The sequence below is a fragment of the Carassius carassius genome, chromosome 1 (assembly GCF_963082965.1).
Source record: "Carassius carassius chromosome 1, fCarCar2.1, whole genome shotgun sequence".
Classification (NCBI taxonomy): domain Eukaryota; kingdom Metazoa; phylum Chordata; class Actinopteri; order Cypriniformes; family Cyprinidae; genus Carassius; species Carassius carassius.
Window position 1 is genome coordinate 42,173,304 of NC_081755.1, and position 26,043 is coordinate 42,199,346.

At 36.3% G+C, this 26,043-nt stretch overlaps 1 protein-coding gene across 2 annotated transcripts in view; it reads right to left on the minus strand.

Moving 5' to 3' along the window:
- The window catches only part of ttyh2l (tweety homolog 2, like), a 35,402-nt gene extending 26,521 nt beyond the window's left edge, over window positions 1-8,881 (minus strand). Inside the window, exons 1-2 of one of the 2 annotated variants that reach the window (XM_059559711.1) lie at window positions 8,459-8,881; window positions 5,931-6,103 (exon numbers count right to left, since the gene is read on the minus strand). In XM_059559711.1, coding sequence (XP_059415694.1) covers window positions 5,931-6,103; window positions 8,459-8,587 — 302 coding nt within the window. In that variant the 5' untranslated portion in view covers window positions 8,588-8,881. The remainder of the gene's footprint in view (window positions 1-5,930; window positions 6,104-8,458) is intronic. The other variant, XM_059559720.1, reaches the window with a different exon arrangement.
- Between the last annotated feature and the right edge of the window lie 17,162 nt (window positions 8,882-26,043).

A 26,043-nucleotide genomic window follows, 5' to 3' on the forward strand; every position in this document is an offset into this window, starting at 1 on the left:
ATAAATATAAAGCCTACTGATAAAGGACATCGTCAACAGTATTGACGGCAAAATAGACTATGTTTGACAGGTGCAATATTTGAAAATCGATGTTTTTATTTTTTTTAATTACATTTATATCTGAATTTATGTCAACCTATAGACTTTCAAACATCAAAATGTCATGAATTAATATGTATTTGTGTACAAAATGACATATAAACATATTTTCCTATTATATTTTGCCTGGAAACGCTTCCAACATGCTCGCGTGTCGCGTGAAAAATAGGCGTCAGTTCTATTTCTAGCATGCACATGTTTTCCACGCGGCTAAAGCCGCGCCTGACACGCGCGTCTCACGCAGGCAGTCTGCAAGCTCTAACCTGTTAACATGGGAGCCGAATTAAAAACAGACACGCCACGCGTCTGAGACGCTTGCGCCATGCATCCAGTGTGTCGCCGGCCTTACACACACTTATTGTCCAGACTAGATGGATCCTGAAACTTGTTTTTATCTCACTGCAAACATGAACCACCAACAGACTTTGTGTGCAAGAGATTCTCACGTGTTTTCTTGTATATTCATTCACTGGACATAATGAATCCTGTGACAGGTGTGTGCTGGTTAGCAAAGAATAAATTCAAGCAACATATCCGGCCCGGAGAGCAGAAGTGAAGGAGGATTAATTTTCACAAAATTAGAATTGAGTTTCCTTTTTATTTCCTGCCAATCGGAGCTCTGATTTGTTCCACCGTTTGGGAGATCAAGGGACTGTGTGCGAGGTCACAGCATATCTGGCTTAAATACTAAAAATATCTCTTCCACAGCTCACATCTTGCCCATGAACCCATCGCATAACAAATCCAATCCAAATACACCATTATTCCCCGGCAAAATACCGCTGACATCCTAAATGAGATGTTAAAGGTTAAAGAAAATTTAATTCTAACTCTAAATGCCCTCTGAACTTTTTTCTACTCAGCCGTTCTGAATGAAATGTGCATGTCTTGCATGACTCATCTTCTTTTCCTACCCCTTTTGCTCCTGCAAGGTACATTTTTTGCATTTCACTATGTTGCTTTTCCATTGTTTTTCTATGGGAACATGCATTTGATGGTCATGTTTGACCGCTGCACTCTCATCTTGTGTCTTTTGCAGCATCTCATGCATTATGCATGTCCATGATTAAGAAAACCAAAAATCTTTCCATAATCCAAAAATTTTAGTTTTGGAGATAGTCAACGGAGAGACAGAGAGGTGTTGAATTTAAAAGTATTAGCCAGCGACAGCTCTATACAAGCTAAACTTACGAGGCCGTATCATAAACATTTAACTTTTATTTCATATTCATCCTCGATATCGAATGATCATCATAATTGCTAATCATAATGCTCATGAATTCACTGGCTTCTGTGGCACATCAGCTTACAAATGAATTTGTAAACGCTTACTTCAGTGGCGTTGGCGTTTACTTCCGTGTTTACTTCTTGTTAAACACATTAAAAAATGCATTTCTTAAAAAAAAAAAGAAATGTAAACAGCCACACTAAAAAACTGATCTGATCAATAAATCGGAATTGAGAACCAGAGTTGGATATTACAGTATTCTAATTACTTTTCCAGAGAGCACATTAATGTAATGTGTTACATTTTAAATGTATTTAATATGATTAGGGTTACTAGTGTCAATACAAATTACATCACTTAAGTTACAAATGCAGTGTTAAGAAAATGAAGTAAAATGCATTTTTTAATCATGTTTTGTGCATCAATATGCCCTTTTATAAATCACCAGAGATTGAGAGCTAAAATGCAGATGGCTCGTACAATGTTTAGATGCATGAAATCATATTTTAAAATGTTCAGATTGTGTTCTTTCTCTGAGGTAAATAGAAAGCTTATTCCTCACAGTGTGTCCGTGAAACCAGAAAACCAGAAGTAGCCTAGACTTAATGAATCGTGCTGCTTTGTTTACAGAGGTGATGTGGGAGTTTCTAGGTTTGCGTATCTCATGTGGATGATTATCTTATGAATAGTATGCACTAGGACTGGGTTTTGACACGAATGTAACAATTCGATTCGATTCTCATTCACAAGCTTTCGATTTGATTCGATTACCAATTCGACTCGATTCAATATAGGTTATTTTGGATATATATCAGGCACAGTACTTGCCAAATTTTCTTAAGGTAAAAAAATAATGCTGTAAAATATAAGTCATTAGGTACTACAATACTATAATATTGAAGCTATAGCATACACCTGTTAGAATTACACAATGAAGTTTTTTTAAATAATAAAGTTAATTACATTATAATATTTCTACTTCTATTAGTATTTTTTTAAATATACAAATTTAAATAATATAATTTATAATTTTCATAAAAAATTATGATTTATTCAAACATAAAAAAATAAATTATAATGAATATGTTATGGTGAATATATTTGCCAAAATACCCATCTATAAAGTTTATTTTTCTAACAAGTAACAAGTTTATGATCACTAAATAGGTTTGTTTCTGAGGTAAATGTGACGTTATGTGACATTGTTTACAAGCTGTTATATTGACGTCTTTGCGCGGCTGAAAAAAAACTGATTGAGTCATTACATGAGACAGGATACAGAGTAGTGTTGTCACGGTACCAAAATTTCAGTATTCGGTACCGATACCAGTGAAAATCCACAGTTCTCGGTACCAATTTCGGTACCAAAGCAAAACACAAAAATATGCTAATTTTAAAAAAATAACTTTTTAGCACTAAAAATAAAACCAATGCCATTCTTTATACTTACTTACAATTGTGTTTAAAGTTTTTCTACAAGTTATATAATTATGAAAAACAGTAAACAAGTTTCACCCAAATGTCATTTGTCTTTTAATTTATGAAATTTAAATACATTTTTGCTATTAAAATTAAATCATGGAAGAAATTTTTTGATTTATTTCTTTAAAAAATAAATTTTTATAAATTTTTTCAACAGTAGTAGCAGTATCACATACATTTGACTAAATAATAGTAATATTTCTAGCACAATGCCTTTATGTAAAAATTAACTTTTAGGCCTAATGAATGCATATTTGTCATTTTAACTGAACTTAAGACTGGTGGTGATGCTTAAGATATTTTTGGTCATTGAGGGTTTTCTGTAAAAAAAAAAAATAGTAATAGATCATATTAATTATTATTAAAAGATAATACTACTACTAATTCTACTATCATACTAATGTATATACAATGCACTATGAATTGATGAGCTACTGGGTTCATGAATATTAATCATGTTGTCTGCGTTTGGTCAAACTGATATGCTGAAATCAAAACAGGGACGGTACTAGATGAAATGAGCCAATGAAATTGCCATTTGCGCATTAGCTCCGCCCATTACCGGAGAAACCGGTATGCCTTCTGCTTGTTCGAAAATGAATATGAATAATTCTAAATGAACTCCATTATTTTGACAGGAGAAGACAACAAAGAATAGTTTACATATAGCGTGTTGATTCAGTGTGGTAAGACTCTCGCTCTCTCTCTCTTTGCATGTGTGAGAAACAGCGCTATCAGTAAAGCGACGGTGAGTCGTGCGCCTTCCATTGAGATGAACTGAAAAGTTCAGATCGCTTGATGGAGAGAGAACTCTGAAGCTCAGATGCTGAAATTAATGCAAGCGTCATGCGCTTCAGTCTATGTAGTAAACAAACCCGCACGTCTGCCATTCATTAATTCACACAGAGACGCGCAGAACACGGATTCATATTTCAAACAACTTTTGCGGCTTAACATTTACAGATACTGGTCCATATGGAGATTTGATTTGATTAATTTATGCTAACTTTGACAAATTCCATGACTGTCCATATTAAAATGTAAGTTTCATTTTCATGACTGGATTTTGAGATTCCGTCCTCGTTTTCTGCTTCGCGGAAATCATAGCGCTGAACCGGGTTTGAACGGGACCTTGGTACTACCGGTACATAAAGAAACCTGGTACCGTCACATTAAAATTTTTTTAGTACCGACTTGGTACCGAAGTACCGGGTCTTTTGACAACACTAATACAGATTGTAAAGCGTACCCTTTCTTTTAACTTACCTTCTTATGTTTAGTCATGACTCATGATTATTTTGTGCTGAAACTGGTATTAATGTGGAGAAGATGATTAGTTCACAAATGCATCTCGCGCTGTAGCGTCTGTTGAACTGAGGCGCTACAGCGATCTGTTACTCCAGATTAAACAGCACCAAAACGGCATTTATTGTTTGAATTCTCCAATACATATTAAAAGCACCAAAGCACAATGCTTATTGCAATTTATTAGATGGGAAGTGCCTTTCAACGTTCCGTCCATTAACTGAAAACAGGCTAGACTAATCGATTCTTGGAATTTACGAATCGATATCGTTCCATAAAAAAGAGAATCAATTAATATCGAGATATCAATATTTTTTACCCAGCCCTAGTGTGTGCATGCGTGGGTTTGACCGCATTACAGATAATAAGCTCAGTCAGGAAAGACATACCTTGCACTGGTTTCATGAGGATTTCTTTAAAGGAGCATTGCTTAGGTTCTGAAATTTCTAACCGTTACTGACACCAGTGGCAGTTAGAGGAACTGCAGCCAGTCTCATTCTCAGTGCGCACGCTCTTTTTTTTTTTTTTACTTACGAGGAGTGTACGTGGGTGTCTGAATTGTGCTGGAGGCTGGCCGCTTCTTTCCATCCGCAGAGTCCATTTGAAAACACTATTGCCATTGCTTACTATAATGGCTGGCGTGCCGTACGGTTGTAAGCCCAAGTAGACGAGAACGCGCATGACGTCACATTTTGTTATCATGACGTCACTCCTCCACACACAATTGAGCCTACAGGCTGATAGAGGCAACCGTGGTGGACAGTCGAGGTGTCATTCTTTTTTTTACATGGTTGGCTTATACATGTACAAATGAAAACTCTATCTTAAAGATTTTTCTTAAGTAAAAACCTCCACATAGCTCCTTTAACAGAGTTCATTTGTTTTTGATAAGACTTACTTCATTTAAAGGTAGAAATACTTGTGTATCAATTATTCACTGAGTTTTCATTCATTTTTTGGCATGTTTCAGAAAGGAAACTGAGACGGCAAAAAGGGCCCCCTGTGTGATTTTTTTTTATTTTACAAAAGCACAGCGTTTTGTTGATATTGTGAGTGTATACAAATAAAAGTAGACATTTTTTGGTTTCAAATGTATTACTCTTATCTACATTTTCAAAAATGACAGTTTATTTAAGTTCTTTTTGCTTAAGTTTTTAAGTTATTTTCTGCTGTTATCAGGAAAAACTTTAAGTTTAACTTTGTAGGCAATTTTTTAGGTTTGATAACTTGAAAGCAAAGTAGTTAGTAATCTGATTACTTTTTGAATGCAGTAATCAGTAAATGTAATCAAATCTCAATTTTAAAGAAGTAATTAGTAATCTATAGTAGATTGCTTTTTTGAGTAACCTACCCAACACTGTAGAAAGCACAGCCCTAGATTTGGTAGCGAATGTTTTTGAATATTAATACACTATCAAGCAATTTTGTTAAAAGAAATTCCGCTAAGAAATAATAATAAAAGTTTAAATATAAAAAATACTAATGTTTAGCAAGTCTGCGTTTATTTGATCAATATGTAATATTTGAATATATAATTTATTGCTTTTACGGCAAAACTGAATTTTCAGGATTCTTTTGATGAAAAGAAAGTAAAAAAAAAACATTAATTAAAAAAATGAAATGATTTTTAGTATTATAAACATCTATACTGTCACTTTTGCTTAATGTAATGCATCCTTGTGAAATGTAAGTATTCATTTCCATTTCATCTGCATTTATTGACATTGGCAAATAATGTATTTAAAGCAAGATCAAAACTATAAATGAAATCAGTCCCCGTTTCCTGGTGGGTGTAAAACAAAATGAATGAACTCACCATATGACCAGACCGGTAATAACAGCAGCCCATGTGACACAGCAGGTGTCGGGTCTTTTGACTTCCTCATCCTCTTCCCTTCGACAGCAAAACAGGCAGGACAGATATACGGACAGCACCAGCAGACTCAAACCAAGACCCACGGCAGACACACAGGCCAGGAAGATCAGAGACTGCCAAACAGAGTCAGGCAAACATGGGGCATATGGTCAAATCAAACAGGAAGTAGACCGATTTATCTGTCGTCAGTGTTGCAATTAAAGAAAAAGTTTTAATTAAATGATCTCAATCAGCCTGTTTTGTCTTTATTTCCACAAGATCATCAGGAAAAAAATAAAATAAAACACTTGATAATAATTATAATAATAAAAAAATCTTGAATTAAATGTGGTCTTTTTAAATAAAATGTTTCAATAGTACTGGAAAACAAGACAAAAATACACATTTAGTTTCAAACTAATGCAAACGTTCTGATCTACACTTGAATGTGGTACATAGTCATTGGTTTATTATGTTATGTTACCTATGGGGAAAAACATTATGTGTTTTCCTGAATAGTCTATATGTAGAAAATGAAAAACAGGGATGACTGCATCTCTCAAAGAAGATGTATCTTGATGTTGTGCTTGTGTTCATGGCAGCTGTGGGTGGATGAATCGCATGATGGTTGTCATGAGGGCAAGCTGGGCCCCCATGTTCATCACCATGGCTACCCACATGGACTGGGGCTAAACAGAAACATTCAGTCTTAGAGCTGGATCATCATGTGATGAAAGTAAAGCACAACAGCTCTGGAGTCTTGTGATGCAGGGGTTACAGAAAGACAGCCGGATATTAGATCTATTATTAGCTTAAGAAAACACTGAAAATGACTATTGCTCATTTTAATGCAAAACAAATACCGCTCCACACTTTCAAATTTTAAAAGTCACATCAAAAGCCAAAAAAGTGGATAAACCAATAGCAAAAATTTCATAATAAATAATCACAACATGCTCTTGGGAAATTCTGAGCAAAATTGCTAAAATCACTAAAGGGTGGCGTGTAATTATTTTTAATGCTCAAACCACACAAGAACTTGAGGATTTATAGTCAAAACCAAAATATAGAATAGCTGAGTAACAATAAACACTAAAAGAGCAAAAAAAAAAAAGATTTGTATTTGTCCTATGCATTGTTAACAGAGGAGGTTTAACTACATTAAACCAAACTTCATGCCGGGGCTAATGAAAACATGCAGAGGAGAGATGGAGGCCTATAAATATACATACGCAGGAAATACATATTTACCCTTCCTTAAAAAAAAAAGCATTGTGATAGTTCTATGGTACAGCGATAGCATTTGATTACTATATTCATCAAACATAATTTAAAGAAAATCATGATGACACTACTAACACTGCATGTTTCATACTTTTAAAGGTACATATTTAAAAGAGCACACCAAGGCACCTAAAAGATTGTGAGAATTTGTGTCAATGCTTTTGAAAATGTTATGCCACCAAAACTAAAGCCACATATAATAATTGCGCGCTGGTGTTTTTCATGTGATGGGAATTTTAAATCTGTGCAATGTCAACACATCTCTCGATAATATCACACACCCCAAAGATGGTTTTGGAAATATGTTCAGAAGAACAATTCCTGAGATTGCTTTCAAATAAGCACTAGCAAGGGAATTTAACCGAGAGAAAGATTTGAGAAGCAGTTTATTTTAGAATATGAGATGAAATTAATTTGTGTTGTCACTCCATTGATTTCCTCAAGTAACCCAGAGAAATGTGACCTTGAACAAGGCACATAATATCCTTTTTGATAAAAAACCCAGGCGGAAATATCGACTGAATCAATGACCAAAATGTTCCTCTGGAGACAGTATTGTGTGCTAAGGTACAAATCACAGTAGAAACAGAGTCTCTTTAATGGAGATCTGACACACCACCAAATACATCTGTGTTTACCAGATACTGCACATTAGCAGAGTTCAGTGACAGACATTTATCTCACATTTTATCTCAGCTCAAAGTCCCGAAATGCTTAAGGTACAAAATATGTTAAATAATCAGAGTGTGCATATAGAGTACAAGTCATAGACGTCAGCTCCTGTTTGAAATAGTTCTACACAATCGAGTTGAGAGAAGAACCTTTGATCCATTACCAAATTTCAAACTCATTTCATTCAGCATGTTCCACTACAAGAACAGGCCACTGCTGGGCAGGAGAGGCCGGGGCAAGTTGTCACACAATTTACTAAATTATAATAACAGTGTAAATGTTCAACGGATTCTTTTTGTTGATGCTGTCAATTATTTGTCAACCGGTGTCAACGCACAAACTCACCTTCAAAAATTTTACTAAAAAGTATAAACCGCTCCAACTTTAAGTTAAAATCTACCTTTTTTATAGTTGACTGAGATATGAATTGGTGTCAGTTGTTTACCCAGCAGCAATGGCAGAAAATGATAATATTTACTTTTAGTTTTCCCTTTGTCTCCCCTCAATAAACTACAAATCCAGAGAACTCTCACCTGCTGATAGCTAGTGTCATCCGGTTTAAACGTGCTATCAACCGTCTGGAAATTAAAATTAAGATGCGGGAAATTGTGCAGCCAGTAGGTCCACCATGGTGCAATGTAGTCCTGGCGCGATGAGGCCATCCCGGACGTGAAACTCAAAAAACGCCGCTGATTTCTGGAGCGCTCCGGTAATCCTCACCATTCACTCTAAAACACCAAACACAACAAAGATCCTGCACCCGCGGACGAGACACGATGACCAGAGAGGGAAACACTGCGTAAAAGTATTTTCCCTGGTTCTATTTTCTTAAAATGATGCATAACACAAGAGTTGAGTGTGTAAGTGCAGGCAGAGTGGTCAGCTGTGACCCCTCAAAGCTCCTGACACTGACTGACTCCAAGCGCGCCTCTCCTGCGGCTGCGCGCCGCGCGCGCGCGTCTACATTACCGTTCAACAGTCAAGATAAGTTGTGAACTAACTTAAGCTCGATGTGTAAACGGCACAAAATGTCTGTAAATTCACAATGGAAAAAAGTGCTATAAAATGTGCTACTAAAAGCTTACAGGTACACACTGTTGTGAAATAAATCTAACACACAATATAATATAAGCAACCAGTGTGTCTGTATAGCTACACAGAAAAAGACTGCAGTCATTTTTTTCTCTTGAGATGTATTCGTTAAATAAGTTAATTCATGGAGTTTATAAAATATTAATGCCTAATTCAGAGAAAAGCATCTGAGACATTTTTAGACAACATATATTTCATGTATTCAGACAGTGAGTGTCATTAGCTCTTTCAGTCCTGTTCAATATTGACATCTGGTGGACAGAAAGGGCACTCCTCCAGGGTTTTCAAGCCGTTCCAAACCAGGGACTATGGGGTTAGAATTGTTGCATTATTCCAAATAAATAGATTATGATCCACAAATAAATGTAACGAGATTCACAAAAATATATCAAATTCACAAATGAATATAAAGAGTTTCACAAAAAAAATTAAAACTCACAAATAAATAAAATGAGATTTGCAAATAAAAAAAAATATATTTACAAATGTGTTTAATGTCACAAACACAACTCTACCTGGTATTTATTTGTGAACCGCTGTCTGTGCATTTGTAAATCACTGCACGCATTTGTGGATCGGTTCCTGTGCATTTGTGGATTTGAAACACTTCTAGCGTCGACGTGCAGATAAATCCACAAATAAGTGGACTCCACCCACCGTTTACTCAAGCCAATCAAATAACGGCCACATTGAGCTGACCAATCGTAGCACGTTATCGCTTCAACCAATCACGTTTTGGCTTACAGCCAGGGGAACTGCGGGAATAGACACCGAACTTGAGACCAACAACAGACAGTCAGGGCATTTCTCAATACCAAGTTCGCAGAGTCTGGACTTCCGTCCTTCCGAGTTTGGACATGCCAAGTTGGACTCAGAAGAACGAACTCTCGAGGACGGGAGGACGCGAGTCCAGTCATTCTACAAATGGAACGGCAGCGTACTTGATAGCTTCACTCAGCATGCATGTTTTACTTGAATTAACTTCTTTTTTATTTTCAATATATTAAATATATTAGTATTAAAAAACTAATATTTACCTACTCTGATTATTTTCACTTTATATTTATAATGAAATTGAATATAATATTAAACGACTGTCTCTTTTTTATTTTAAAAACTATTAAACATTAATATGTGGTTCAGGTAACATTAATACTGTGATTATATTTACGTCGTTCAAAATAAATAAAATATGTGGAAACAACTGCCTCTTTTCATTAAGAACAATCTAGCAATAAACCCACTCAGCTACAATTTAAATAATACGGTTGAAAAGTGTAAATCAATTGTAAATAAGTGTAAATCAAAATGGAACAGCTTAGGATTGCCATTGCAATTGCTATTTATCAAGATGCTGAAGAGGAGGCTGCCGAACGGAGGAGACGAATCCTTCAAAGAAAAGCCAGGATGCAGCGGAGGATGGCGAAGAGACGTGCCATATTAGCATGTCTCTCTAGCATTGTACGTTTTTCTAATTATTCTTTCTTCATAAACTGCCCATATACTTATGTGGACTTAGTTAGGTATATCCAAATGAAAAGTCATAATAAAAATTTATTATAATGTATCATATAGGCACCCTATCAACAGACTACAAAGTACGATCTCACAAAAAGTTATGTAAACTATTGCAGGGATGTAATGAGACAACATTAGATTTTTCAGTATACCAAATAAACTGACAAGTACAATAGGTTTGACAGTTGATAACATTTAAATTAACTAGCTTACACTTCACACACCTTTTATTTGTCTTTGTGGTGCTCAAATAAGTTTATAGTTTATCATCTTTATATAGCTAGGTGCACATCATATTACTGCATTAACACAAACAGGACAATTTAATATCTATAATAATCATATAGGCTACAACTTTTAGACTCTGGGATGAATGTTGTGCTAGAGCTTATCAATAAATGAATGAAACCGAAATAGAGTATAAAGAAATACTTCACGAAAAGAGCAAATGTTAGAGGGAGATTTAATTATGGCAGATTTTAGTAAATTTTAGACAAAATCCTTAAAACAACTGAGTATATAGCTTATATTAAATCCAAAAATATAATAAATACAATGCAACGACAGTACATATAGTAACAACTTTTTAAAAGCAATACATATAACAAATACATAATACAACAAAAGTAAAAACATTCTTAATATATTATCTATATATTTTAACAGGAACAAAGTCCCACTCGCAGGTATTCACAGATCAATGACCAGGTACCAATCCTGGTCAAGTTTTTTTCTGGAGAGGATTTAAAGCCAGCTTTCAGGCTCTCCAGGAACAGCATCAACATGCTGGTACAGATGCTGCCCCGTCAAAAAGCCCATGGATGGAGCCGTGAAATTGAAGTACTTGTTACGGTTTATTGGCTTGCCTGTTGAGCATCCTACAGGGTCACATCAGATGACTTCAGCATGCCACTTTCAACAGTTTGTAGGACTGTTCACAATGTTGTGGAGGAGATGATGACCATCCTCCACAAAATTATTCATTTTCCAAAAGCAGAGGAAATGGATGAGGTGGGGGGCCTTGCTGGCCATGAGGCATTCCGCTGTGCTGCTGGTGCCACATCAGGATTGTTCCTCCTGCAATGCCACAAAAAAGATGCTACATAAATAGAAAGATCTTCCCTTCCATCATTCTACAGGGCACCTGTGATGCTAAAGGCATATTTATAGATGTGTATATTGGCAATCCAGGCTCTGTACAGGATGCCCTTGTGCTGCGCAGATCACCAATGTACCAGCAGGCTTTGTATTCACCAGCTGGATACTATCTTTTGGGAGATGGGGGATACCCTTGCTTGCAGCATCCTATTGCAATCATGACCCCATACCGCCAGCCTGTCGCAAGTAAGAACACTTTTTTATGTCAGACAGACAGACACACACACACGATAAACCAAATTTTTACTGTTATGAATTTGCAATACACTACACATTTTCTACACGATTTTTGATTAACAGGCCAAGTTGAAGCCCGATACAACAGGCATTATGCACAAGCACGGAACATCATCGAGCGCACTTTTGGGATGTTAAAAACTCACTGGCGTGCAATTTTCTTGCGGGCCCTAGAGATCAGGCCACTGTTCGCCCCAAAGGTGATTGGTGCCTGTTGTATCCTCCACAACATCTGTGTGATGGGAGGTGATCTCTTGGAGGAGGAGGAGGAAAGCCAAGGACAAGAAGACAGCGAGGATGGTGAGAATGCAGCAGTGGGTGAGAGGGACCTATCAGGGAACCATCTCCGAGGACGTCTGGCTGCTCAGCTTTCTTCTCCCGTGGAACTGCCTGGGTGTCTAACTGAACAGTACTACATCTAGACAGTAAACCTTTCCAGATGTTGTCATGTTCATTAAAAGAGCAACATAAACAGTTGAAATAGCTATGACATTAATTAGAAAGATAGGTATGAATAAATGTGCAAGTAGATGGGTATAGATACATTTATACGTTTTCTTAATGTTGGTATGTTCTTCTTGAGATTTAACTGCATGATTGTAAATAATTGTATACCACTATAGACATTGGATATTACATTATTTTATATTATTTGTGTTTTTGTTGTAAATATAAAGAATACACTGTTGCTATAACAATGATTTGCCAGGGTTGAAATTGAAACATTCATTTTTATTTTTTTTTATTCAAATAATCTATATAAAATCATTTATCATTAAATACAACATTAATTTAGAATTTATTAAGTTTTTCTAAAAGAGAAATATGTCTCTGCTCTGGCTGTTGCTGCCCTCTCTCTCTCCTCTTCTCTCGCCAATGCTTCTCTCTCCCTCTCCTCTTCCCTCTCTGCCTGTTCTTTTAGAAACTAAAGAAGAGCCTGGCTGTCCCGTCGCCTCTTTCTTGACTGCTGGCTACTCCTGGCTTCCACAGAAGGGGCTGAACCTGGTGTGCTGACTGAGCCACCTGTAGTGGCAGTGGGTTTGATGCAACAACTCGAGTGCTGCCCCTGGAGTGCAGCATCCATTGCAGTGTACCACTGCCAGGTGGCAGCAGTCACACTACCGGCCTCTACCCCTTTTCCTGTGGGTGGGTCCCTAAGCTCCTGAAATAAAGCAAAATGCTGTCATGTTCTCACCTCACGTTGTTCCACACTTTTAGACATTTTTTATTTTTGCTCTACACAGAGAAAGATATTCTTAAGAATTTTTGTAACCTAACAGTTTGAGGCACCAAAAAATTACACATGTCAGTGGTGCCCCAGAACTCTTAGGTTACAAATATTCTTCCTTTGTGTAAAGCAAAAAAAAAAAAAAAAAAAAAAGATTAAATAAATAGTGTATACAGGTGTGAAACAACTTAAAATTGTAGGTGAATGGCAGAATGTTCATTTTGGGGTGAACTATTCTTTTTACAGTCTCAGAGTAAACAATGTAAACGGAGTAAACTACATTTTACAAAATAAAATGTAAGGGCCAATGCATCTATGTTAGGTTTCAAATATGACCGGAAAGTCTTTACACACATCTTGGTAAGCCTCTTTCAGTAACAGAAAGTAGAGAAACAGGCAGATTACCTTGTATTTATCTTTTAGGTTATTCAATTTTTTCTTTGCCTGTTTGGCAGTTATGGCCAAACCAGAAGTGGAACAAAATGCCTATAGGCAAAACAAACCCATAAAGATTTACATGATTCCACTTCAATAACGTATTCATTCTTATGGATGAAGACTGTCCAAATCTAGCTCCAAACCTTCAGACATGCAGGGAATTATACAAGCACTCAAAATGAATACTCACTCCCATCAACTTTTGGAGGAATTGCGCCTCCCGGTGAAAAGCCTTTCGTTGGCCGCCCGCCACTCTATCAAGGCCCGAGTTTCCTCAGCAGTCCCTTGATAAAAAATAATGCTTAATTTAAGTTGATGAAAAATAATACAATTATAAAAGAATTTGTAAAAAAAATGTAAATAAAGACAAGCAAACTATTTGGTTAAAATGACAAGAGCACTCTAAAATAAGGTTTGCATTTGATATAAGTATCGTTAGGCAAACGTTAGTTAGGAAACTTTTCCCTCAGGCAAAACAATTGCCCATTAGATATACCCAAAGCAAAATATATCAAATGTTTATCCACTACAGAATCAACACAGGCAGCCCCATATTTTACAAAATGTTACAGGGCCTAGCTACTTTTTAGGAGGACTTGCCGAGGGTTAGGCTACTTTTCAACTCGTAACGAAATCGTCTGAGCAAATTTTCAAATAGTTCCTTAAAATTCGACGGTAGCTTTGAAGTTTAAACAACATTCTGGCATCAAAGCTCTTAGAACTACGTTACATTTTGTGATAAAACAACAATAGTATTTCGAAATGTATAACTTACAGTTGTGAGTTTTCTCCTCCGCCATTGATGCTAACCTGGTTCGAGCTGAATTCTGGGTTATGGCCCGTATCAAGTCCGCACAAGTCACCTCTCCATGCATCCTCGGTAAAAGGAGCGGAGCAAGAACACATCCGGGGATTTGAACTGGACTTGGCTAGATGTGAACTTTGAAAAGGGAAACAGTACTTGGGCAGCGACTGATGACATTTCACAAGTCCACAAGTAACGTTACAGACAAGTACGCACAACATGGCCGATCAGGCAAGACGCCCCCCCGGATTTAAGCCAAAACGTGATTGGTTGAAGCGATAACGTGCTACGATTGGTCAGCTCAATGTGGCCGTTATTTGATTGGCTTGAGTAAACGGTGGGTGGAGTCCACTTATTTGTGGATTTATCTGCACGTCGACGCTAGAAGTGTTTCAAATCCACAAATGCACAGGAACCGATCCACAAATGCGTGCAGTGATTTACAAATGCACAGACAGCGGTTCACAAATAAATACCAGGTAGAGTTGTGTTTGTGACATTAAACACATTTGTAAATATATTTTTTTTTATTTGCAAATCTCATTTTATTTATTTGTGAGTTTTATATTTTTTTGTGAAACTCTGTACATTTATTTGTGAATTTGATATATTTTTGTGAATCTTGTTACATTTATTTGTGGATCATAATCTATTTATTTGGAATAAAGCAACAATTCTAACCCCATAAGGGACCGCTGGCAGATTTATTTTTAATCACTTTTGGATGTAAAGTACCACACTACCCACAATTCTGAAACAAAATCCACCAATTAGAGAAGTTACTGTTACTGTGGAAACATGAATGGTTTGAAACCAGTTTTGTGTTTGAATATTTAATATATTTATAATATTATGTATTAATTTGACTTACAGATAATGATTGTTAAAGACACACACGCACAAAAAAAGTTGAGAGAATAAACCATAGTCAGGATAATACCACATTACCCACAATCCTCAAACAAAATCCACCAATCAAAAAAGTTTCTATTATTGTGGAAACGAGACCGTTCAGGTTTTGAATATTTAATAAATTTCTAATATATTGTATTTAGGATACTTTAGATACTTTAGTAAAAAAAAAAAAAATAAATAAATAAAAAAACATTCATACAGTGTATGCTAACGTCAAGACTTTAAGTCTATCTCTCACAGCCTTGTTTTTTTTTTTTTAATGTTTTTTAAATCAAATATGGTGTCTAGCCTGACTAAGGTCTATACACAGGATTCTTAACAAAACGTTCACCTTAAATTAATTGATGTCTAGTTTATTGGGAAAAAAAGAGAACATAATGGAAACACAAAATACTTCAGGAGGGAGCAAGGCCAAAATATCAGTTCTTTATCAATTACAGCGCTTCTTCACAGTTCTTAATGGATAGCCTAATGCAATATAAAAGAAGCCAAGTTCACAGTCTTGTACCTTTGTCTTGGAAAGTTTTTAAATGTATAGAAACTATGTATGAAATAGGCCAGTTTTAATGAACTGAGGTTATTAAGAACATATATAAACTATTTTAATTATGCATGTTGAGCACATTTAAAAATAAATAAATATATATATAAATAAATAAAAATAAACCTAATGATATCTCTTTCTACACACTCCATATGTTGTAAAATTCTGGGATACAGTATAGATGTGGGTGGTAAATTATTTGTTGAGGCTGTGATCACATACCGAGAGGTGGCAGTAGCACATTACAAGTCAAAGAGAATAAAGATAAGACAAGTAGAGTGAATGACCATGAAAAGATGGTGCACTGAAAAATTAACATTTACTTCTTTTTTTATTAAAGGACACATCCATAAAATGACAATCTGTTATTATACTGTATGTGCATGCTATAAATCATAGAATCTCAAGTGTGCTGTGTCTGTATGAGTCCAGCAATGCAGACATTGTGAATAATGTAAGAAATGTGTTGCGCTATTAGCTGTATATTGCATATTTATCATATTCGGCACGTTGGGTTTCAAGGTCAAACGTGAAAACCTGCCATGCAGTTATTTTTGAGTACAGGTTTGAATGATTTTAATTTCAATTACTCATCTGACTGCGATGACCTTCCTGCACAACAATTCAAATATCAGGCACTGACTGTACCGACAAGCTTCAGAAGCTGTAAATATGCTGTAACTAAATATAACTAATTATTATGACCCACAACCTTTTGCTACATAAAACCGAGTTTGTCAACACATACGCTATGGCAGTTTTGGGATTCAAACGAGCTTTCAAATCTCATTTGCGTCATTTTTCGTTCTCAATTGCTCCCTCAATTGACATTATAAAATTATGACAATGTCCCAAGACACCGCAGGAAGAATTTGCATAATAAACATTTTCATAAATGTTGTAGCTGACATCATCACAATGACTCTGAGAGAAATTTTCTCCCCATCACTTACCGTTATTACACATTAATCCTCCAATTCCTGAGCCAGCGGTGATGGTTTGCTTTTGATGTTCAAAACAACGTATAGTGATATTAAGGAGTCTTTCCTCTTTGGTTATTGCTTTTTGGGATTTGGAATCCTAAATCCCTCTGTGGTGCACTGAGTGACTAAGGCCTATACATATGAATGAAGATTTACACATCAGGCTCACAGAGCTTGCGTTCAATCAGACGCCACTGCTCACTATAGCTCCAAGGGTTGAGCTGAGGAGCAATATCCCACATTCAGAGCAGGGAGATTGTACTTTTACTACCCTCAGACTTTGTATTATTCTCATCTGCTTTCATCCACTGAGACATTTGTCTGTCTGAAAATCATTGACTAACTCATCTGTGCCATCATGAGTCATGGAAAAGCTAGCACATGTCTTTAATCATGGCTATTTTTGAGTACTTCTGCTAAAATGTTTAATTAGGAATGAGTAAAGTGTTCTATTACTGGACCCAGTCCTCTAAGAACTCCTTAGCAAACAAAACAGCACAAAATCTAAAAGGTAAATATTTTACCCTATTACTAGTACCAGAGTTCTTCAAAAAAGTACTATTCAAAGGTAAAAAATTGTTTTATCTTAAAGTGTACCTGGAAAGCAGTGTTGAGTGTAATGCACAACTAAGTAATTAATCACTGCAATTTTATTACTTTTCCCTTGAAAAAGTAAGGCATTACTCTTTCTGTAATTGAATGACAGTTACTCCTGATGTAATTGTGTTAAATACTGTATAGACTGTAGAACAATTCTAAATAAAGCAACAGTGGATATATAGACCATATCAGTTCAAATTTCTTGTCTGGATGCTACAAACTAAGTTGGCACTTGGGGCCAATTATTGTGCTTTTAGGGGGTGCACTTTAACATTTACGTACTTTTAGGATTTTTTCGTCTTTTTTCACTGTCTTGTATCAATCTACAATCTCTAGAAGCATAGACAGAGAGTGTACAAACTCCGGGGGTTAGGTTGAAAGTAGCCTAGTTCATCTTTTAACTACACACATCATAAACTCATCTTTTTAGGCCCGCTATGGGCATCAAGTCACAAAATATTTTGAATACAACTTAATTTAAATTTAATTTGATCATTTAATTTATTTAATGACGATGAAAATAAAATCATTGTAAGTTCAAGTTACTAATTAAGCTTTCATTTCCATGGTTATTCAAACTGTGAATACAAAAAGCAAGCAAAGAACATTTTGAAGAATGTATTATCGAAGAACATTATCACTGACTTCAGTCAAGTGCGAGTTTAAGAGCTAAAGAAAAGGAAAACTCCTGTTATAATCAGTGAAACGAATGAAATTAAACTCTTACCTAAATCGTAAGTTCAGCTGCACTTTGCTCTTTACAATTACGGCAGAATTCCATGAGAGAGCAGAAATCAAGCGTGCGCACTGAATTCAACTCTGGAATTTCAGCGATGACTCATCTGAATGACTCTGATTGGCCAATACATTCATAGCTCAACAGAATTGTGTGTGATTGGTTATACTCAACACTGTAAAAACGCATGAAAAGAAATATGAAGCCACATTATACACTTTTCATTTTTGCTTTATTTTCAACAGTCATTATACGTAAAAAGTTTTTATTTTAGGCTTATGAGGAGCTATTTCTGTGTTTCAACCATTTGGGGCATATCAGGGAAGACGGAAGCTGAAAGCACGGAGCAGTTTATAGGAGTTTGGGGAGTGCAAAATAGAGAGGCTTTCATAGCCATGTGTCCTAAAATGAATACAGGAACACAGAAGAACATAAAGAGATCAAAAGCGTCAGGACTGAAAAAGACAGTGAGTCATAAAGCATTTCGTTGATGGAGGAAGCTGAGAGCTTCTGCACTTGCTAACAGATTCCGAGTTTGTTTTCTTCTGTCTGAAAGGTAAATCATTGCTTTATCACCATGCATATGCCAAAGTTTTGGCTTGTAGAAGGAGAGGGCATGTCAGAGGGTCATGGAACGCTAAAATACATAAAAAATATTTGATAACACTTTAGAATAGGTAACACTTGTTAACTATTAAAGGTACAATTTGTAAGATTTTTGCAGTAAAATATCCAAAACACACTAGGCTAGTGTTATATATTTTGTCCAGCTGATTACTAACAATAACTCTAATGTTTTCAACTACTTGTAAATCATGAGAAAATTCCCATTCTAAACAGTGACACGGGGCAGTGCAGTCGCCTGTCGATGACATTAGTTCCCCTTTGTTACCGCATTTACTGACGTAGAAACCACATGACAACAGTGTCGTGGACAAATGCGGAAGTAGCTTCGCGACAAACTTCAACTAGAAAGAGATGCCGATCTCGCTTGTGTTTTACTCGACAGGTGAGTTGTTTTGATTCGTATCTTTACAGAAAACGTATGCTATTATGACGATCAACAAGATTAGTATTATGGGGTGCCAAACGCAGGGCATCGCGTCTCTAGACCCGAGTGAGGACGCGTCTGATCCATAGTCTGATCGCATCTTTGCATTGACTTTGTATGCAATCTACTCGCACAAATCTTTGAAGTCGCGTTAAATCCATGATTTATCTTTGCGTCTGATTGATGGCCGTCAGCGGTTGGGTAGAAGACAACAAATCCCATCATTCCACGCTCCTTCTTAGCGTCATCAAACCACGTGATTGTTATTGTTTTGGTAGTGCGCCCTCTCGTGGCACGTCCTACAACCTGTACCTTTAACTACGACATTTCTCTCAATAAATTCTTAATTTGCTGCTTATTAATAGTTAGTAAGGTAGTTGTTAGGTTTAGGTTTTGGGTAAGATTAGGGATGTAGAATAAGGTCAAGTAGAATAAGGTATTAATATGTTCTTAATTAGCACTTATACATGGCTAATATTCTAGTAATATGCATGCTAATAAGCAACTAATAGGTGTTACCTATTCTAAAGTGTTACCAAATTTTTTTTTACAGAGATAATGGTGTTGGACATTGGATAATGTTAGCATCGGTTTATTTTTGTTTAATTTTTGTTTTACAGTGTCATGAGAAATCCTCCTTCTCCTCCTCTGACATACATTTATAAATATCGGCCTCTAGTTGCCTTTTTTTCTTAACCTTGTAGACTTCACTACCATTCACATTTCCTTTCCCGTGGCCTCACGGGATAGAAAAGTGTCCGTTCGGTGAACACTTAAGAATCTTGCCTGAAGTAGTAGGTTATCAGGGTTACTTCTCACATACAGTTTTTTACCTATTGTTGCCAACTTATTTTTCTTGTAAGAATGGGCACGACCATTTGTAAATGTTATTTGTCTGGCTTCCGGTCTCATCCGCGTCCAGCTATTTTTAGCTATACAAAAGAGCTGGTTTTGCTGCTTCAAAAAAGTCCTACTGTTTATCGCACATTGTTATTCTTCTTGTTATTTCCCTATAACAGCTAAACCGGAATTCTTCCCCATAGGCTTACTTCCTTGTTGAAGAATAAGGTGTATTTTCAGGAGGTCAATACCACATGAGGTCTAAATATTATAGATGTATAGGTCTGCCATCTTGACATGGTTACTCATAGTAAAAACCAATGTGTTGGTTTGTGTTTTTATGCATTAACTCAATATTATAGGTTTTTAAACTGTGGTAAATTTTAAATGTTGTGTTAGTTAACACCTTCGTCTTGTTGTATACAGTTACTCTAGCAAAATCATTTGCTGAAGTCTATTGCAGATAGGTATTCATTCATGTATTTAATTATGTTTGCAAACTAACAGTCACTTTTTTTCAAGTGTTCAGGAACTGCCCATAGAAACAACTGCTAATGAGTTAGTTATGTACAGTACATATCCATGGCTAAATATGTCAAAGGTTCTAGAACAGTGAATATAAAAATATAAAAAACAAACTTTTCCTTTTTTTAGTACATTATTGCTATGTAAACACACCCTCATCGTGGTAAACCCCTCCCAGCATTTCTTTGACCTTCTGCAATTTTAAATGTGTTCTTGCATTGGAAACTCTTTTACTTTTCCTCAATTGATTTTTACCTATAATGCGTGTCACTAAACTATTGATCTTTTATTTTAGGATAATCCATTTGCTTAGTGGAACAAGGTGATTGTCTAGTTTGTGCACTGCAGGAGGGAAAAAAAGAAATCCTGGGGTTCCTTTGTTAGGCAACCCTTAGACCTTGAGAAAAAGAATAACAGAACAAATAAACTGGTGATGAAATTCAACATATATGGACGACAGTGTGAACTCTCAAAAGCCTGGGGACTGAACAATAACAGCCGTGATTCCTTTGAATGGTCTGTTAAACTGACTAATGTTGTGGAGTGAGTAAATGGGAACAGTGTTCATCAGCTTGGTCTGGATTTATTTCTTTTTTTTTTTGTGACTGAAAATGTGTATGGTTGTCTGAAACAAGATTACAGCAGCAGGTTGAACTGAATTGGGCAAAATATGTGCCTGCAAAAACGTATCATTGCAATCTGTGGTTTACAGTGATAATAGCACTGTATCGATCTGTTGGAATGATGAAGAGAGAAAGCTAGACAAAGCAGGTTTGGAGGAACACTCCAAAGACATCTTTGCACAATAACTGTTTTCTTTTATGTATCACTTGTATTTCTGAGGACACAGAGACGATCTGAACAGAGAGCAGAGATAAAGCACACGCTTTGGGCTTATTGCCTGGTTTGAGAGGAGATTCTTACACTGATCGCAGTGTGAGCTGCACACCTACCAAAGACGCGAGGGAAGAGACCAAAGAACACTGCAGCTTAAAGAATGATTATGGTTTCTGTTAGCAGCTCAAGATAAAAGCTTATTCCACAACTAGGGCCCATGACCGGCAAAAAGTCATTTTATAGCATAGCAGTTTTATAGTACGAGTCTGTTAGTGAGTGTTGCATGAAATTCAGAATTTAACCATGGGCTTCTATTCAGTTTATGAGTTAACTATAACAGAAACTATAAAGTTTTAATAATCATTCTAATTATATGAGAATGTTTTCATTGGTTGGTGTGGACGCTAATAGACTAGTTATGGTTATAGTTAAGTTTCTATATATTTTAATGTTCATGGTGTGACATGCTTTTAGAATGTGAGTTGAATTGGATGTAGAGTTGATATGTGCTAAATTACTGTATAATTCAAAGAATTTTAATATAACTTTGTTGACAAAGCATAAATAATTGTCTCTTTCATTCGGACTAATTATGTACTAATTCAATATTTCCTTATTCGTAGACATAATTAGTCAGAATTAATAAACGTTATCACTGATACAAAATATATACACATTCTGATATATTTCCAGAAACAATACATTAAAATGAATTTCTGTATATACTGTATGTAGATGACCACTAGCAGTGTTTTATTATGAATATCCTGTTTCATACTTTTATTTCATGGGACTTTTATTTTGACATCATGCTATTTGCATGGGGGACTAATTTCTCCCCGCTCACACTCCTTCAAATTAAAAGAAACACAGGAAGGCACGAGAAGGTACGTTGTAAGACGATGTATGTTTAAAGTCAGAGATTGGAAAATATTACTGTAATCTTCAACTAAAGTGTTCCTTGAAGTTTTATACCACTGTGCTTGATTTGTTTTGGCAGTAATAACTTGAGAATAATTCATGAAGTTGCTAGCTATCTCGTTCAAGCTAAGTTAATGGCGGCATCCTTCCCTGGATCACCACTCTCTAGCACCCTTTGATATGCGGAACGAGGTATGTGGTTGATCGTAATATACCATTTCATATGTATTCATTCCATACGTTCATGTAAATGGTAATGAGGTTCATTTCACATGATGGCTATTGCCTGTTGTGCTGTTATAAATGTGATTCTAGCTTGCTTAAGTGCATTTGTTTTCATGGTGTTGGTGCTATGCACACTCGTCTGAATTAAAGTACACCCGTATGGAAACACTCCCAAGCCTGTTTATTCAAAGTTGAAGGGATGCTACACTGTATTTCCCCATATATTTTGTGTATGGGATGTTTTTAATACTGGGATACATATTAAAAACAAATCAATAAATGTACTATTAAAAACAACCTTTAAATTCCTTTGAATTTTATTTATTTTGAACAGAACTTATATTTATAGAGCTCAAAATTTGCTTTTAGTTTAACTTATTTTAAATTCAGAAATGGAATAGTATGGAGTATAAAGACGCTAAATTCTTAATGGTGCACAGCACTGTGAATCACCTGTGAATTAGGGATGGGCGTTTTCCACAAATATCACATTCGAATATTTGAGCTCACAAAAAACGAATATTCGAATATTCGAATATTCGTTTATTTAAATTAAGTTTAATGAGTCAGACGTTATTTTTCAGCAACATTTGTTTTCGTCATTTTGAACAAGCTTACAATAAGCTTGAACATTACACATTGTGTTTTGTAGCTGAAAACCTTTAACAATGCGTGCAAACAAACAAAAGTACAGATTAAAAGCAAATAAAAAAAAGTGAACAAAGAAAAAACGTAAAGCAGCCTGCAGCAATTAGGCTATTGTACAGAATGTAGCTTACACTTAACTTTTAAACTGTCAGCAAATCTTTTTTTTCTTTTTTTCTATTGTTTCAAATGTTCTTGTTAAGAAATACGGGCATGTAAACATGATTGGGGGAAAGTCGGCTCCTGTTAACAATAAGGCCGGCCACGGAGAAAACATGCTCTGACGGCACAGACATTGGCGGGACTCACAAATAACGGTGTGCTAAGCGAATACGTTTTGTGAAGCGCTTCGTGTTTTCGTTTCACCACTGAATGGGATCCTCATCTGGTGGAATACATGGCTCCAGCAAGAACTGTTCCCACTCGTCTCGGCTGGATTCTGTGTAATCATCGCTGGAGAACTGGCTCAGCCTTTTCCAACGAGTGGGCATTGCATCTTCATCGTGGCGACTGCATCCGCACCACTCGCATCAAGGAAAATGTTCTGATAATGTTCAAAAAAGTTTTTTTTTCTTACTTCTCTCATGTTTTCATCGAGAAACCTGAGATGTTTGTGCCGAGGGTCTAGGGCAGACGCGAGAAGAGGAGTTTTCACTGCATTCTCTAAGTTAGCGGTGTTTATTCGTTGCTTGAGAGATGCCGCAACAATGTTCTTGGATCACTTTCTGTGATTCTCCACGGCATATTTGAAGTACTGTAGAAGACGGCAGTTCTTTTAGGGGGCGTTCACATATCGCGTATTTTGCATGCTCAAGTTCGTTATTTCCAATGTAGGCGCGCGGTATGCGTGCTCATAATGGAAGCGACGCGGTCGCGATGCGCACGCGGTGCGACGCAGTCCCATTTTTTCCAGGTGCGTCCGAACAGCATCGAGTTAAAAACATCTCAACTTTCAGAATGCCGCAAGCACCGCAGGTCATGTGACAAGAACTAAACATTCAGCTTCATCCTTTCCCTTAACAACGTTGAAAGCTCAGCCAAGATGAATGAACAGCTGATCATAGCTGTATATGGATTGCAATTTTGAAATAAATTTAGTAGCAGAGCTACTGAAAGCGATTTTTTTGTGCTGCAAATCCATTTATCCTTTGCTGAAATTTCCGCGTCTTCATGGAGAGTACGCGTCGCCTCAGGAGCGCTTCTGCCCGAGCGCTTTGGAAAGAAGGAGAAAGCGGCGCGCATAGCCTTTTCCACGGCTTATTAGGCGCGATATGTGAATGGCCCCTTAATCATTCATTAATTATTTTTTGCTTGCATACACCTTCAAATATGCCGTGGAGAATCACAGAAAGTGACCAAATTAGGTTTTATTGTGAACTTTTTTTTTGCGAAATTCGAATATCATTTTTATTTATCGAATAATTAGAGCAGAACGAATATTCGAATGTTCGACTTTCCGTGCACATCCCTACTGTGAATGCATGTTATAATCAGTACTTATCAGTCATTTATTAAAAAATGCACAGTATCTAAAATTGCTATCTTCTTGGAGTGAGAAATACGAACACAGTTCTGAAGATGTGAAGTGAAATACCCTGATAATGTAATGTTTCAAATATTGAATGTTGTATGAGATTTCGAACCTGTCCTCCAACAAAAAACGACCATATAGGTCGTTTGTGCAAGCACCTTATTACGACCTATATTTACGTTTTAAAGTTAAGCTGACAGTATCGCGTTGCGTCTGTCGTCATGAAATGACGTATAACGTCATTACCAATCAAAACGCACGTTTATTTAAATGCAATGTGTGGGCTTTTTACACCGATCTCACAGTATTTCCTACATATTTTACTAGGTGGCTTATTCGTTCGAATGACCCCACCTAACCCCACCCCTAAACCTACCCCTCACAGAAATCATGCTAAATTATGATTTATTGAGCATATACATTTTACGTGCACGTCCGTTCTCTGGAATCGAACCCATGATAGCATGATTACCTATCAATGTATAGCGCAATATTCTACCGACTGAGCTACACGAAATGCAAATCAGAGAGCAAATAAAAGAGTACAAAACATTAATATGAAAACGACCTTTTGCCGATAGGGGCACAATTGTAGTATATGCTCTGATGGGTCGTATTTCAGGGATTTGGACAAACGACCTATACGAGCATTTTGGTTGGAGGACAGGTTGGAAATTTCAGTCCATACCTCAGAGACCAAAGCCTCAGCTGCAGTTCTATTATGATCTTAATCCTAACTCGTCCTTCCTGAGTATAACTCCTGTTGATTATTCTATTTACAGTGTTAGACTCTTTGCAGACTCGCAGATTGAACTGCTGCCAAGGTCCCCTGACTGTTAAGTGCCAGCAAACAAGTACTGCATTTCAATGTTCTCGTGGACTGTGTATAAGAGAGCGGTTGCTTTATAGATTTTGGTCAGTGCTATCTCAGACACTTTATAGTCAAATTGAGGAAGGTAAAACAGTCTTGCTTTCTCAGTGGAAACACATTGTCTTCTAGATGACGTCCATTAAAGGTAATGACTTTACCATTCATGAAGAAGTGATTGAAATATGACAGATGATGTCAGGGACCTACATACTGAAATTAAATACGTTGGTTAGGTGTGTGAAGGATGGGCCGCCACAATAAACGTGAGGAACAAAAGAAGTAAGCATTTTTTTTAACGCTTTTCGTATTTTGATTCCTGCAGCAATGGCCATTCTTAAATCTGCTGATATTATTCAACAGTTTTTAATCGCTGAATTTTAAGTAGTTTATCCACATTTAAAATGCAATGAATTGTATA